The sequence below is a fragment of the Sorex araneus genome, chromosome 3 (genome assembly GCF_027595985.1).
Source record: "Sorex araneus isolate mSorAra2 chromosome 3, mSorAra2.pri, whole genome shotgun sequence".
NCBI classification, from domain to species: domain Eukaryota; kingdom Metazoa; phylum Chordata; class Mammalia; order Eulipotyphla; family Soricidae; genus Sorex; species Sorex araneus.
In genome coordinates this window covers 73,151,497-73,166,073 of record NC_073304.1, presented here as the reverse complement: position 1 = coordinate 73,166,073, position 14,577 = coordinate 73,151,497, and the positions used below count along the sequence as shown (strand labels likewise).

The 14,577-nt window shown below is 55.3% G+C and overlaps 1 protein-coding gene across 1 annotated transcript; it reads right to left on the bottom strand.

Annotated features, from left to right (window-relative positions):
- Window positions 1–2,091: 2,091 nt before the first annotated feature.
- On the bottom strand, window positions 2,092–8,294 carry RABGGTA (Rab geranylgeranyltransferase subunit alpha). Its single transcript, XM_055131483.1, has 17 exons — window positions 8,081–8,294; window positions 7,896–7,952; window positions 7,647–7,757; window positions 7,127–7,251; window positions 6,758–6,945; window positions 6,354–6,557; window positions 5,721–5,804; window positions 5,550–5,632; window positions 5,350–5,451; window positions 5,138–5,243; window positions 4,985–5,036; window positions 4,734–4,822; window positions 4,475–4,563; window positions 4,272–4,388; window positions 3,161–3,274; window positions 2,856–2,943; window positions 2,092–2,301 (listed from the first exon to the last, which is right to left on the bottom strand). The coding sequence occupies exons 2-17, from the start codon at window positions 7,896–7,898 to the stop codon at window positions 2,153–2,155; spliced, it is 1,704 nt and encodes a 567-aa protein (XP_054987458.1). The 5' UTR covers window positions 7,899–7,952; window positions 8,081–8,294; the 3' UTR covers window positions 2,092–2,152.
- Window positions 8,295–14,577: the final 6,283 nt, after the last annotated feature.

Below are 14,577 nucleotides of genomic sequence, written 5' to 3'. Positions count from 1 at the left end.
CCGGGGTCTGCGGGGTGCCAGGGTCCCCCTAGGCTGAGATTGGAAGGAATGGGGCGGTGCCGCCCCTGCCCGCACCAGCGCAGGCAGAGGGAACCCCTTCTTCCGAAGGCGTGTGGCAGGGTGCCTCGACTTCCCACGTCCCTCGCCAGGGCACACTCTGTTTGCCTCCCAGAGCCAGGCTCAGCCCTGCGAAACTGGCCCGTGGGCCTGGGCCTTCGCAGGGAGGTCCTGGCCTCTCCGAGGCAAAGCTGGTGACTTCAGCAGCCAGGCCCGTGGACTGGCTCCGCCAGCAGCCCAGACCTGCCGGCTCTACCAGATCTCTCCCCCCACCTCTTTCCTCCTTTCTCCAGCCCCTCCACAGCCCCTGGCATGAGTCAGCCGCCTGCTTCAAGCTTCCCGTGTCCTTCCGAGGTTAGCACAGGGTGTGTGTGTGCAAGAAGGCGCACTCCCTTCTTTGTGGGGGTGCGAGGTCCCTCTGTCGCATCAGTGCAGCCCTCTCTCTCTCTTTCTCTCCCTGAGAGGCCTGGCTGCAGATGGACCCTCCAACCTGGAGCTCTTGGGAATCCTGACCAAATGGCTCCAAGCACCTGCCCACATGCACCCGGACCCCACCCTGGCCTGGCTGCAGATGGACTCTCCAACCTGGAGTTCTTGGGAATCCTGACCAACCGGCTCCAAGCACCTGCCCAGGTGCACCCCGACCCCACCCTGGCTCTGGGAGCAATACCAGGGATACCACACAGAACCCCAAAGCCCAGAAGGCCAGTCCCTTCAGGGAGGGTCTCCTTGGGCTTGCTCAGGGAAGCTGCGGTTCTGTGTGGGGCCTGTCCCTCTGTCCCACTATCTACACTCCCTTTGGCCAGTGACAGAAGTCAGTGAGAGAGACACGAGGGAGGTGTACCAGACAGGCGGGGTCTTGGGAAGTGGGGACAGAGGGATACCCATGCCTGGCAGGGAGCCCCCCATATCCACCCTGTCCTTTTCCTGCCTAACTCAGGGCTCAGACCTGGGAGGGGTCTGTTCTCACCTCTGACCCACTCAGAGGAAAGGGCATTGTAAATCAAGAGTTCCCGGCAGCCTGAGGCAGTTCTCAGGCAGGTCAGCCAGAGTGCCTCTTGGTGGGGGGGCAGCCGCTGTTTGTACCTCACTATGGAGACAGGAAGGGGTAGGGCCCTGCAGGAGAGGGGGTGTGTGTGTGTGAGCATGTGTGGGGCCAGGTGGAATCCCAGGAAACCAGGAAAATATGTTGTCTTATCACTCTCTCTCTTGTTCAATTCACCTTATTTTCCCCACCCAGCCAGGTCTGACTCAGTGCCCCCCAGCCGCTCCCCTTTCCGCTTGCAGGAGGAGGTCAGATGCCTTGGGGCATTCAAAGCCTGGACAAGGGAGGTATGTGCAGATGTGTTCGTGTGTATGTGTGTGTGTGTGCACGTGCGTGCACCAGTGTGCTGAGAGGCACCACAGGAGGCCAAGTCCAGGCTTTGCCGACTGTCCCAATGTGGAAGCAAGAGCTTGAGTCTAAAATCCCAGACCAGGTGGAGGGACAGCTCCGGATCCAGCCCTTGGGCTCACCACCCATGGGTGTGTCCTACGAGCAGTTTCCTCATCCTGTGATGCGACAAGTCATTCACCCCAGAGAGTCTGAGGATCAAATGGGATCAGGCATTTCCAAGAGCACTTCAGCTACAGAGCGCTATTCATGGGGACTGACACTGTTGTCGTAACAGGTGGGGCCCTGGGACTCACACCTGGGAACAGCTTCCTCAGCAGGTGGCGAAGGCCCAGGGCAGAGAGGGCCTCTGGAAGGAGCAGGTGGCGTGAACAAAACTGGATGAGCCTTTTCAGCTAGAGACTTCAGCTGCTTTATAGCGCCCAAATAAGAACCTGAACCCAACCCCCGGCCCCGTCTGAGTCGAGAACGAAGTTATGTCAGATCCAGTCCGGATTCTCTCCCAAACAAGGGCGCGTTGGTTTTCTGGGACGGGGAACAAAGGCAAGACTGAGCATGAAATGAAAGCAAGGAGGGTAATAACTCTTCCCTCCTTTTCCAGGACTGATAGTGGTGGCATGGCAACAAATAGCAGTCGGAGGGAAGCATCCACTGTTTATTTGGTACCAAATAAGTTAGAGGGTGAGGCCGGGGTGGGGTCTCCTAGGTCAGGATGCTGCTGACTGAAGGCAGCAGCTCGGCCAGGCACTCCTGGGCGCCCTCGGCCTGGCACAGCGGGTTACCCTGCACATCCAGGAGGGCCAGCCGGGGGCAGGAGGCCAGGGGCTGCAGTGCTGCAGGCTGCTGGAGGCCTGGGGAAGAAGCGTCAAGGAAAGCTTGGCTGGTTCCCGATCTGCCTGCACCTATCATGGTTCTTTCCCCTTGGTTCAGCAGCTGGACCTGCAGCCGGACGCTTGGCCGAGGGCCATCTCTCACATGGCCCAGAGGGAGGCAGACTCTGGGCCCACAGGGGCAGGACTGGTAGAGACTAAGGCCCAGGGGAAAGTGCCCTGTCTGCAGAGGCATCCTGGCTGAAGTCACCCAGGGCAGACAAAAGTTGCCTTAACTTCCGGTTTTCAAGAGACATCAGAGGCATCAGAGTTCTGAGCTCCTTCCCCATCGACTTCCTGATTTTTAGAACATCCCCTGGCACCTGAGGGCATCTACAGGCAATTGCTTGTGATCTCTGACCTGAAGCAATCACCTATGCTCTTCCAGATGCCCTACCCCACCCCTGACCCCCACAGTGGAGCCTCCTCGCTGGCCTCTTGCTCTCCGAAGGGCACCCTGCCAGCCACCTGTGTCCCTACACGGCCCCTCCCCCAGCTGCTGGAGGGGGCCTGTCAGGAACCCAGAGGAAGGATATGGTTGTTGCTCAGTGCAAGTTCCTGCAGTCGGGGCAGGTTGGTGACACCATCCAGGGCCTCAATGGCGTTGTCACTGGCTTGCAGCACCTGGGGAGCAGGCAGGACAGGAAGGGGTTAGCTCGCGGCTGGCGCTACGTGGTGGGCAGAAGGGGCAGCGTGAGAGGCTGACAGTGCAGGGTCAGGCTGGAGGACAGGCTGGAGTCAGCTGGGGTTCCTGGGTTTCTTTGCAGGAAGGGGGCCTGACTTCAGAGATGGAGGGAGGGGAAAGGTGCGCCAGGACGGACAAGGAGGAGCCCAGGTTTACCTCCAGGCAGCGCAGGGCTGCCAGGGCAGGGGGCAGGGAGCGGAGCCGATTGTGCGACAGGTCCAGGTGAGTGACCAGGAGCAGCTGTTCCAGGTGGCAGAGCGCTGTCAGGTCCTGAGGAGAGGAGGGGACACTGGGGAGGCTCAGGGGTGCCTGGACATGGGTGGCTCACACTTGCCCTGAGTCCCACGCAGGCTCTGGGGGGTGGTAGGGAGGCCAGACGCTCCCCTCATGTTTCAACAGGAGATGCCCCTGTGCAGGACCAGGGGCTGACAGTGCGTATGGGGGAGGGAGGGGGGATGAGTGGGTGGGACGAGGGTGAAGGCAGAGGGGCACCGGCAGAGACAGCCATTGCTCAGAGCAGGATGGCATGGTCTGGGGATGGTCAGGCTACCTAGCAGGATGCAGGATGTGTCGGGACGAGGATTGAGACCCAGTCCTGAAAGGTTTCAGGCTTTCAGCTTTGGCCTGCTCCAGGGAGATAAGTACGGAGACGAGTGGAGGTACGTGGGGGTCCCCTCTGATCTGATCTGGCAGAGGCAGGAGGCAGTCCTGGCAATGCAGGATTTTATTTTTCATTTTGGCTTTTAGGCTAATCCCGGTGTGGTGCTGGGGTTACTCCCAGCAACACTTGAGGGACCACTGGGTGCCAGGGATTGAACACGAGGCCCAATCATGTATGTGCTCCAGCCTTCTGAGCTCTCTCCCCAGCCCTGACTCCAGATTTTAAATGGGGTGGCAGAGGAATGATGGGGAAGTGACAGAAAGTACGGCACAATGAAGGAAAAGGCTTGAAGGAAGAGGAGCTCAACCTTGACTGGGAAGCAATGTCCAGACAGGTGCCTGAGAGTGAGGGCAGAGCCAGGGGCATGTGGCTGGACTGGACAGCCTGGATGAAGGCCAGGGAGTGAGTCTCAAAACTGGCCGAGGGTGGAAGCTCAGACTTCAGGTGTTGCTATAATGTAGCATGTACAGAAATACCAAATTCAGAGCCCCAGGTCTGCAAGTTATGGAATGGTACAAACCAACATCACATCAATTTCAGAAAAGAAGGAGGCGAGCTAGCCAGGTGAGGCCAAAGGGTGGGCCAGCGTGTGCGGACAGCCCCTACCTTGCCGCCCAGGTAGAGCACACGCGCGTCGGCATACTCCATCTTCAGCACGCTGTTCTCCACCAGGAACTTGCTGCGCAGGTCGTCCATGTACGCTGCCCGCATTGGGTCCACGGCCTGGCAGGGATGGGCAGGTGAGCGCGCCAGGGCTGTCCTCGGTCCCGCAGGGCCTCCCCGTCACTGTTCCCACAAGCCAGACTTGCCTTGAGGGTCTGGAAGTACTGCAGCGTCTCCTTCTCATACAGCAAGGGGTCCAGTGCCCGCATCAGCAGAATGATGGTCAGCAGGCACCCTGAGGAGGGGCAGAGACGGTCCCTCCTGGGTACTCCTTTGCTTTCTTCCTCACACCATCCCTGCTCTCCCCAGAGGTCCAGGCCGGAAAGGAACCCTTCCGAAGGGCTGTGTGTGTGTGTGTGTGTGTGTGTGTGTGTGTGTGTGTGTGTGTGTTTGGGGGTGTCTTACACTTATTCTCAGGCTCCAGTTCCTGCAGCTCCTTACAGGATTCCAGTTCAGACTGCAGCACCGTGGACTTCTCCACTGACAGTTCACACCTGCGAATGGAGAGAAGGCCGAGGGAGGTGGGGGGTGATGTCCGCAGCCCCGGAGGCCTGGGAAGCCGGGGAATCCAGGCTGTGGCCCTCCATCTGGATCCCGGCTGCCCGTGGCCTGGCACGCAGAGCTCTTCTGCCCGTCTGTCTCCTTCCAGGGCTCACCTGAAGAGCTGCTCATCCGTGGCTGAGTCTCGGCACCAGGCCTCTGGGCGGCCTGCAGGGAGGAGTGATCACAGGAGGGGAGAGCGATGAGAAGGGGAGAGTTGGGGCGGGGGGCTGCAGCCTGGGGACAGACAGACTCGTCAGGCACGGTACCTTTCATCAGCACACACTCCTTCTGGGCATCGACAGCCATCCACACGACACGAAATGTTTGCTGGGACAACTGGTCATCGAAGGAGGCCGCAGGCAGATCACAGAGCTGGGGTCACGGGGTCAAGGAAGGCCTGGGCCTCGCGCTGTCTCTGCTCCCCCACCATTCTATCCCCCCACTCCTCCATTCTATCCCCTCCACCGTCCTGGGATACCCAGACGTAGCAGGGCCGCTTCTTGCCATCCGGGGTCCTCCACTCGACAGCCAGGGGCGCCCCATCAACCATGACCAGCAAGGTCTCTGTCCCAGGGCCCACCTGGGGACAGAGAGAGGGAGAGAGAGAAAGAACACCGTCTCCTCCACTGCGCCAGGCCACGCTCCTTGATGCTCCTCAGCCAGAGCTGCGGGCCTCACCAGGAGGGGCCGTGAGAAGGACACCGTCAGACAGGCGTCGTCCCGGCTCACGTGCAGGCAGTGCAGGGCGTCCGGGGGGTCCGCTGTAGGGAGACATGGCCTCAGGCCTTCGGAAACCCTCTCCCGCTGCTCCGAAGCCAGAAGGGTCCACCTCTCCCCACCGCTCCTCACCTCGGCCCAGGAGCCAGCGGTGGTAGAACCAGGCACTCTGATCATTGGGGTCGGTGAAGAAGGCGTTCTGCACCAGCTCCAGCTCTGCGGGGCCAGGGAGGACGGCTGGCAGTCAGACCCTGAGAACTTCTGTCCAACCCTCGGCCTGAACCCTCTCCTTGGATTACTGCCAGCTTGTGTGTGTGTGTAGTGTGTATATGTGTGTGTGTGCGCGCAGGGGGATGGCACGCCCACTGGTGCTCAGGACTTACTCCTGACTGTGCTCTGGGATTATTCCAGGTGGGCTCAGGGTGCTGGTGATTAAATCTGGGCTGGCTGCAAGCAAGGCGGGTAAGCGCCCTGCCTGCTGTACTATCACTGCAGCCTGATCTCCAGCCTTTAGCGATGAGAAGGGGAGAGTTGGGGCGGGGGGCTGCAGTCTCCTTCACCCAAGGGCCTTGCACAGGGCTGCACACAGCAGTTTTGCCTCCCCTGGTGTGGGACCTTCCAGCTCCCTGTAGCCAGGGGCTGAATCTTAGGCACTCCCAGAACCGAGTACAAAGTAGGTGCCTGGTCTACCCCCAAGACCAGGTTAAGGCACTGGGACGAGAGGGGGCAGCTGAGTTCTGGCAGGCACCCGGCAATGTTGCTTACCTCTGAGCAGTACGTCCTCAGGGAGGCGACCCTGGGCTCCAGAGTCTGGCTCGGGGTGCAACTGGGGCAGGAGGCAGGAGCGATAATGCCAGGAGGAGTAGTTGGAGAAGTTGCGGGTGATGAGGCTGTCGGTGAAGGCAAGCTCCTCCCCAGGGGGCACGGCGGCCTGTGCTGCCACGAAGCGCCGGTAGTCCCAGCAGTGAACTGGCAGAGAGGGGAGACAGCAGAGCTCAGGCTCAGGTAGGCTTTCAGAGGCCCCAGAAACGCCAGCTCTCTCCAGCCAGCCACGAGGGATGCATTCGGCGCTGTGCTCCCTGCGGTCATCAGTAGCAAACAGCAGGGACTGGCATTCCACCCCACGTAATCTGGGGAAAGCCCCAGTGCCAGGACGCAGGGGCACGTACAGTTTCGTTCATCAACCTCGAGGAAGCGGGCACACAGCTCCAGCTCCCGGGCCCAGTTGGGCTCCGGCAGGCGGCCCAGTAGCCAGCAGCGGTGGTGCCAGGTGCCATAGGACTTGGGGTTCACCCGAAGGCAGCTTTCTAGGAAGCCCAGTTCTGCTTTCACCAGAGCATCCAACTCCTCGGGGGACCTTTCCTCAGAGAGAAAAGGGGGTCAGGGTTCTCCAAAACACCACCCCTGTCATTTTGCACTTAACCCTCCACTGCCCTCCCTCCTTCTCTCTCCTGAGGGTCGCACTCCCCTCCCCCCACCCCTGGGCGAGGGCAGAACAGGGGTGGGGCATGCCTCTGGGAGTGCTGAACCCCACACACTTCTCAGTCTCCAGCCGCTGGAGCACCTCCCGCCGGCAGTTCCAGAGGGTGGCAAAGTCAGGATTGGCTCCCAGGATCTGGCTTGTCAGTTCCAGCACTGATTCGTCCAACTCCCCAGCCTGGCGCTAAGATAGAGAGGGCACAGGGTCAGAGGGCACAGGAGCTTCCTGTTCCAGAGAAACTGCATAGATTTTGTGAATCTTTTACTCTACCATAAGCTTAGGGTATGCATGGCACTTCATATGTTTCCCAGGTCTGATTTTCACATCTAAGTGGCATTTAAAACTTCTCCTTTAGGTTGCACTTCGTGGCATAAGTGCAATGACTAGCCCCATTTTATAGATGTGCAAACTGAGTTCCCATGACAGTCAGTCACTTGTGACCCGGGTCACACTGATGTTAAGTGGCAGAACCCTGAACTGGATTCCGGCAGTGTGACTCTGAAACCCAGTTCTTGGTCTTGGTGTCATGAAGGGGGCCATCTGGGAGGTGGACGGGGGGCAAGCTCGCAGCACCCCACCTTCTGGAAGACGGCCTGGGTGGCTGACTGGTACAGTTTCAGCTTCTGCTCCCGCTCCAGCCTTTTGGCCTCTGCCTGCTCTTCCGAGGTCTTCACCTTCAGGCGCCCGTGCTACACAGGGATGGGCAGGTTTGAAGGGTACAGCTCGCAGGGAGGAACACCCCGCACCCCGGCACTGGGAATTCCCAGTCTAACGGGGCAAACGGGGCCAGACCATGCAGGGCGAGGGGGCTGCGCTCAGGGTCTCACCATAGTGCCGGCTCGGGGTGCACAACCCGGGAGGGGTCCAGTGGAAGCCCGGGAAACCTGGGAAGAGAATGCCAATCACGGGCGCCCCGCCCCTGCTGGCCCCGCCCGAACCCGCGTGGAGACCCCTCCCGCCGCGGGGAGCCGAGGTCTCGGGACGGCACTGCACTCCCGGAAGAGGCGCCCACCTGGTCCGGCCTTGTCCACTGCCGGGCCCGCTGGGCTCCAGCCGAGGGGGGTCACTAAGGCGAAAGACCCGCTCCCGCGCGGAGGCTGCGGCTCCCCGGCCGCCCCGCGGCTCCGCGCACTCCCGCCCCGCTGCGGGCGGACCCACCTGCTCCGGGAGGAGGCGTGGGGGGAACGCGGAGCTGCGGTGTCTGCCACTGAGCGCAGGGCCTAGAGCGCCGTCCGCGCCCGACTCGTAGCCCAGCGCCCTCTGCCGGCGGAAGCTCGCGGCGCAGCGGTGGCCGCCCGGAAAACGCCGGCGTCGGGCCGCTGGGGGTGTACGAGTTGCGCATGCGTGGCCGTGGCGCGCGTCTAATCGGTCTGTTTCCTCAGCCCCGACGACTGCAGAAGTTCCTCCCCGGTGGCCAGAACGTGCTCTTATCGCCCTCGTATGACCACATTTTGGTGCCAATGTCCCGTTCCTAGTTGCCAAATCAAACGGAGGGTGCTGTGGTCTGTGACTTAGCTTCCGCAACCTCTTGTAGCAATGGGGGCTTCGTTCTACCGTGTGACACCCTGTCCCCGCTGCTTTGCCCCTTCATCTCTCCTCTGTATAGGTATTTGGTGATCTCCGGGACCTTTTCCTCACTTGCATTTCACTTCACACTCTTTCTGGGAGAAGGTTCACAAACCCAAGCCATTAAACTCTGCTTGGAGCTCCGTGCAGATTTTCTGGCACACACTTTCCCCTGGGTGACTTCATCCACATTCATGGTTTTAATTGCCACCTGTAAGTTGATGACACTCACATTTATCTCTCCAGCCCAAACGTCTGGCAAGCGCAAGCTTTAATTATACACAGGTATATGCATATTCAAAAGCCCATTGGATGTCACCTGCGTGTCCCCAAGATAACCATGAAGAGAAAAAGTCAAGTCAACATTGTCTCCTCTCTAACCAGTCCAGACTAAACGTTAGCCTCTCTAAAAAAATTAAAATAAAATTTTAGCCTCTTTGTTTCCCTCCCTCCACCCTCCAATTTTCTGAGTATTTCTTAAGTACCCGCTCCATTACCACTGCACACACACATTTTTTTGTTTGCTTTTGGGCCACACCCGGCTCTGCTTAGGGCTTATACGTGGCTCTGTGCTCAGGGATCACTCCTGATGATGCTCCAGGGTATATCATATGGTTCATGTGGTACTGGGGATAGAACCCAGGTCAACCTCATGCAAAGTCATTGCCTTATTCACAAATTGGTCTTTCTTAAACATAGATTCTTCAGTGGCAGAGAATATGCATTATGTGTTGAGGTTTATATGGAACCCTGGATTTGATCCCCATACGACAAATAGAATGAAATATAAATTTGGTAATGTTGAATCTCTGCTTAAAAGCTCTCTGTGGTTCCCAGCTATCTTTCAGGACTTGGAATCTCTCAGCACATCAAGACTTTGGCTTGCCTTCCCTCTGTCCTCATGTCCCGTTTGTCCTTGCTCAAAGCCCTCTCCCATTGCTGAGGCAACTACCTTCAGCTTTCCTAACACCCTAACCTGTTTTCCTCACTCTTCTTCCCCCACATTAGCTCATTCGTAACTCCGGTTCATCTTTAAGATTTAACCCAGGGGCCTGGGATATGTTCCAGATGGGTGGAGTGCATGCCTGGCATTGTTTTATCCTTGGCACTGCACCATTTGGTATAGCCCTGGTGGCTCCCAGAACCACCAGGCCCTGATCATCACCAGCCCTGTACACAGAACCCTCAGGCCTGCAATGCTGGGCCTAGCTGCAAGACAAGTTTTTAAACTCATGTGTAGCCTCTGGATGCCTTAGTCTGATGTAAAAGACTTTCCTATATACTGCCAAGGATGGTGTTAATTTCCCTGTGCCTAGCAAGTCTTGCTTTAAGAGATGGCATCTGCTATCAGAAGAAAAATTCTTGGAGGACCAAAACAACACTTTTTTGGGTCTTGCAGCCACAATACCTGGCCCTCATTCTTAGTGATTTGGAATGAATAAATTAAACATCCCATGGTGACTGCCAGCTTGCCTGGGCCTCAGACTGAGTACTCAGCAGTGGGAGAGATCTGTAACTTCCTCATGGAGGCTTTGTGGGATTCAAAATGGGCAGTGGTTTGTGAGTGTGCGAGTGTGTGTGTCTGTGTGTGTGTGTGTGTGAGAGAGAGAGAGAGAGAGAGAGATAGAGAGAGAGAAGTCATTTGCATTCAAAGTGGTGGGTGTCTATGTTGTATATGTGTGTTTACATCACATCTGAGTAAGAAACATGTTTTTTTTTTATATTCCCCCCTACCCACACACACACTCACATTGTTGTCAGTGATATTATGATGACTGGAGCTAGGCACACACACACCTGGCTATGGTGCTTGCACATTTAAATTGTGATGTTTCAACGGGGGTCACACATCAGATCATGATGCTCACACACTCAGCTGGCCAAGGCACTCACCACCACTTGCACACCTTCACTTTCCATGCTTACACATGTGCTCACCAGGACTCATTGGCACTCTTCAGTGAAGGCTCTTTCCACTTTTAGGGTTCTTTGGGGTCACTGCGTTGTTCATACCACCAGCAATTGTACTTCCTGCCTGTGGTATTTGTTTTATCTTTCAGTTGCACTGCTTGCTGGGGGTTGCATGCCTTACAGTCTGCACACCCCGGGCAATAGTGTGGCTGGAAGTTGCTTGCAGTGGGAGGGATAACAGACAACAGAGCTGCCAGCACTGGGACTGGGCTCGGTGCATGTGGCAGCAGTGGGGATTGAACTTACGACCGTAAGCTCACAAAGCTAAACCACTGAGTTCTAAGTCACGGAGCTCTTCGTCTGGGCCCTAGAAGCATATTTAAACTATATAAAGTATCCAGAATATATTTGGTTCTTTTCTAGGCACAGTAACACATTACAGAGGAGAAGAGCCACTTTTCCTGGCCTCTTGCTTGTACTTGCAGCTCCCTTGGAGAGAGTCCCACTATTTGTTGGTTATGGTGGCACTGGGCACTGTGACAGGAATTTAGCACACAGAATGACACATGGCAAGAACACGTGGTTGGAACATGGACTCTGAAGGCTGAAGGTCTGTGTACAAATCGTGGCTTTGTCATAGATGTCGGAGTGATCTGGGACAAGGTGCTTCATTTCTGGGTTGAATTTTCGTCTATTTCTTCAACCAAAACGTAGGGAAAGTGATCTTACCTGCCTGTGAAGGGCTAAAGCAAAGACTCAATGCATGAGATTGTGAAAGAGCTGAGCAGAGTGCCACACTGAGTAAGACCTCAGTAATAGTGATGGCAGCAGGCTTCTATTTTTTGTGACAAATATGCAAGGAAATTGAGGCTCAGAAAGATTAAGAGGTTATGCAGTTATTGGCCAGATGGAACCTGTGTCTAGTCTTGTTCAACCCTCTTACTTCACCAGCTACTTTTTTTTTTTTGTTTCCACCTGGTTTTGCTTCCTGCTGTGCATACTCATATTTATGCAAACAGATACCTGGAACCCAGAGGCCACAGATGCATATGTGCCAGGATGACTTACATCACAGGCTCTGCAGAGAGGAGGAGGGGGAGGCAGGCTCGAGTCAGCATGATTTGCAATGTGGAAACCGGAAAGGTTGAGTCAAGCAGGCTTGAGAGGAAGTAAGTCTGCATCTGAGAGGGTAGGCCTGCTTGGGAAAACGGCAGGAAGGCCAAGTCAGGCGTGTCCTGTGACGTCAGGATAGGGGAGAGAAAACCAAACAGACTTAGGTGGCTGACAGATGAAAACCAACCTGGTGCCTTTGGAGAGCCAAACCGTGGAACCAGTGACAAGCCTCTTCCTGGGCGGTGCTGGAGTTGGGAGTTGGATTTGGCGTCCAGTGTGGAATGAGGGCGGATCACTGACTGAGGCATCTGAGGGCCGCCTTCTGAAGAGTGTTTGAGGAAGGGTGTTGCAGTCCTCTCCATAGGGAGAGAAACAAAGCAATAATTGTGTCCCCGCTAGGCCCTACACCCTTTATTTAAAGCAGTCATTGTGTTTGTTTTCGTTTTGGGGCTACACCTGGTGGTGCGCGAGCTGAGCAGAGACCACTCAGGGCCGGGCTCAGGGGACTGTAGGGGTGCTGGGGATAGATTCTGGATTGGCTGCATGCAAGGTGAATGCCCTGCCCGCTGTGCTATCTGTCCAGGCTGATACTTCCTTTTTAAGTGCATTAATTTTTGTCCTTTCAGTATAGATAGTTTTCCCCTATCCTTTCTCCTGTCACTATTTTGCTGTGCTTGTTGATACAGGCTCACGCAACACATGCTCCGGCACTGGGTTCTGGTACCCATCGTGCTCTGACTCTTCACTGTGGTGCTTGCCAGGGCTGCCACTGATTCAGTTGTGGTATGAGGGCAATTCTGGTTGTTGTGGCTGCCAAGGGTTGCTATGGTGCTCACCTGACGAGGCATTCCTAGTGGTGAAGCTCCTACATTTTCCTTTTTTTTTTCTTTTTGGGTCACACCTGGCGATTCTCAGGGGTGACTCCTGGCTCTGCATTCAGGAATTACTCCTGGTGGTACTCGGGGGACCATATGGGATGCTGGGAATAGAACCTGGGTCGGCCACGTGCAAGGCAAATGCCCTTCCCGCTGTGCTATCACTCCAGCCCTGAAGCTCCTACATTTTCATAGTGGTGCTCACACATACCTGGTGTGTGCTGGGAGTCACATGTTCTTTGCACCGGGACATGCTCCATGTCTCTGGGTAGTACATTTGCAAGAAAGGCACATTTAGCCACAAGCCATCCTCTGGGCTACTTTTTTATTTTTGGAGGGGTAAGAATTTTCACCACATCCGTTGATGCTTAGGAGATGCTCATAGCTCAGTGCCTGGGGTCACTCCTGGAAGTACTTGGGGAGCCATATAGTCATAGGAATGAAACCTGGGCCTCCTGCATGAGAAGCCTGCACTCAGCCCATTGAATTCTATCTCTTTCTTTCTCTCTTTCTCTCTCTCTGTCTCTCTCTGTCTGTCTGTCTCTCTCTCTCTCTCTCAATGCCTGGTAAATGCTTTTGAAGCAAGTGTCTGTAGTTTTCAGCTGAGTACACACAGTGTGTTCACAGAAGCTTAACTTCCTGGTGAAGGGCATAAAACTGGAGAATACACAGTCAGAGTTCACACAGATGACTGGATGTCTGTGCAGTGTAGAATCCCATGGCCAGAGGTTCAAATAAAGACTACCTTCTTGGGGGCACACCTGACGGCACTTCTGGCTTGGTGCTCAGGGGACTGTGGGTGCCAGGGAACAAAATTGGGGTCCTTGCATGCAAAGCATGTGCTTAGCCCTTTGAGCTCTCTCTCTCTCTCTCTCTCTCTCTCTCTCTCTCTCTCTCTCGCTCGCTCGCTCGCTCGCTCGCTCTCTCTCACTCTCCCAGCCCCTGGTACTAGAGTTTGATGTGTCATGGTTTGTATCTTTGTTCTTAAGCTCCCAATACATCTTTGCACTTGTCAGTGAAGCCCAGTGTATGATTCTATGCTTAATACATGTGCATATATATGAGTTATATGACTTATTTATACTTATATATATACTTTAATTATAAGATACCCGTGGCATGCCGAATGTAGTAACAATAATGGGTCTCATTCTCCTGACCCTGAAAGAGCCTTTAATGCAGCACTGTTGGGAAGGACGAGTAAAGAGAGGTTCCTAAAATCTCAGGGCTAGGACGAATGGAGATGTTACTGGGTCTGCTCAAGCAAATCAAGGATTAACGGGATGATAGTGATATGCACATATTTATGCACATAAGATTTACAAACTATAAGAATAAATCAAATGGACAGCTCTCATCCTCCTATTTTATTTATTTTTGGTTTGGGGCCACAGCCAGAGGTGTTCAAGGCTTACTCCTGGCTCTGATCATGGGGATTACTCTGGGGACCATATATGGTGTTAGGAACTGAACTGAGATTGGTCACATTCAAGGGAAGTGCATTAACCTCTGTGCAAATTTCTCTAGCCCTTCATCTTCCTTTTTTTTTTTTTTTTTTTTTTTTGCTTTTTGGGTCACACCTGGCGATGCTCAGGGGTGACTCCTGGCTCTGCACTCAGGAATTACTCCTGGTGGTGCTCGGGGGACCATATGGGATGCTGGGAATCGAACCCAGGTTGGCTATGTGCAAGGCAAACACCCTACCCGCTGTGCTATTGCTCCAGCCCTCATCTTCCTATTTTAAACTATCCAGTCACAGGGATATGGAAAGGGATTAGTAGATTCCCAAAATACAGGGTGCAGGGGAGAACAGAGGGAAAGGGGTCAAAGCCCACCTTCTTAGAATATTTTGGCATAAATGAAAATACAGAAGCACAAAGTCTTGCTGGGGACGGGGAGATGTGGCGGACAGTACACAGGTAGGACTAAGTTGTATGGACTTTGAGGCAAACCTGCAGGGGGTAAGACTGAGGGACTTGGGACTCCTTCCCTAGAGGTCTGAGAACACGGGGTCGGGGAGGAGCTCATGCAGGGGCAGAGGGCT

Excerpts from the sequence above, each read along its gene's own strand:
- RABGGTA (XM_055131483.1), bottom strand. Across the intron at positions 5,805-6,353 it reads TGAGGACGTACTGCTCAGAG|AGCTGGAGCTGGTGCAGAAC; the intron begins GTAAGCAACATT and ends CTGGCCCCGCAG. Across the intron at positions 2,302-2,855 it reads ACTTGCACTGAGCAACAACC|GCCTCCAGCAGCCTGCAGCA; the intron begins ATATCCTTCCTC and ends CTTCTTCCCCAG.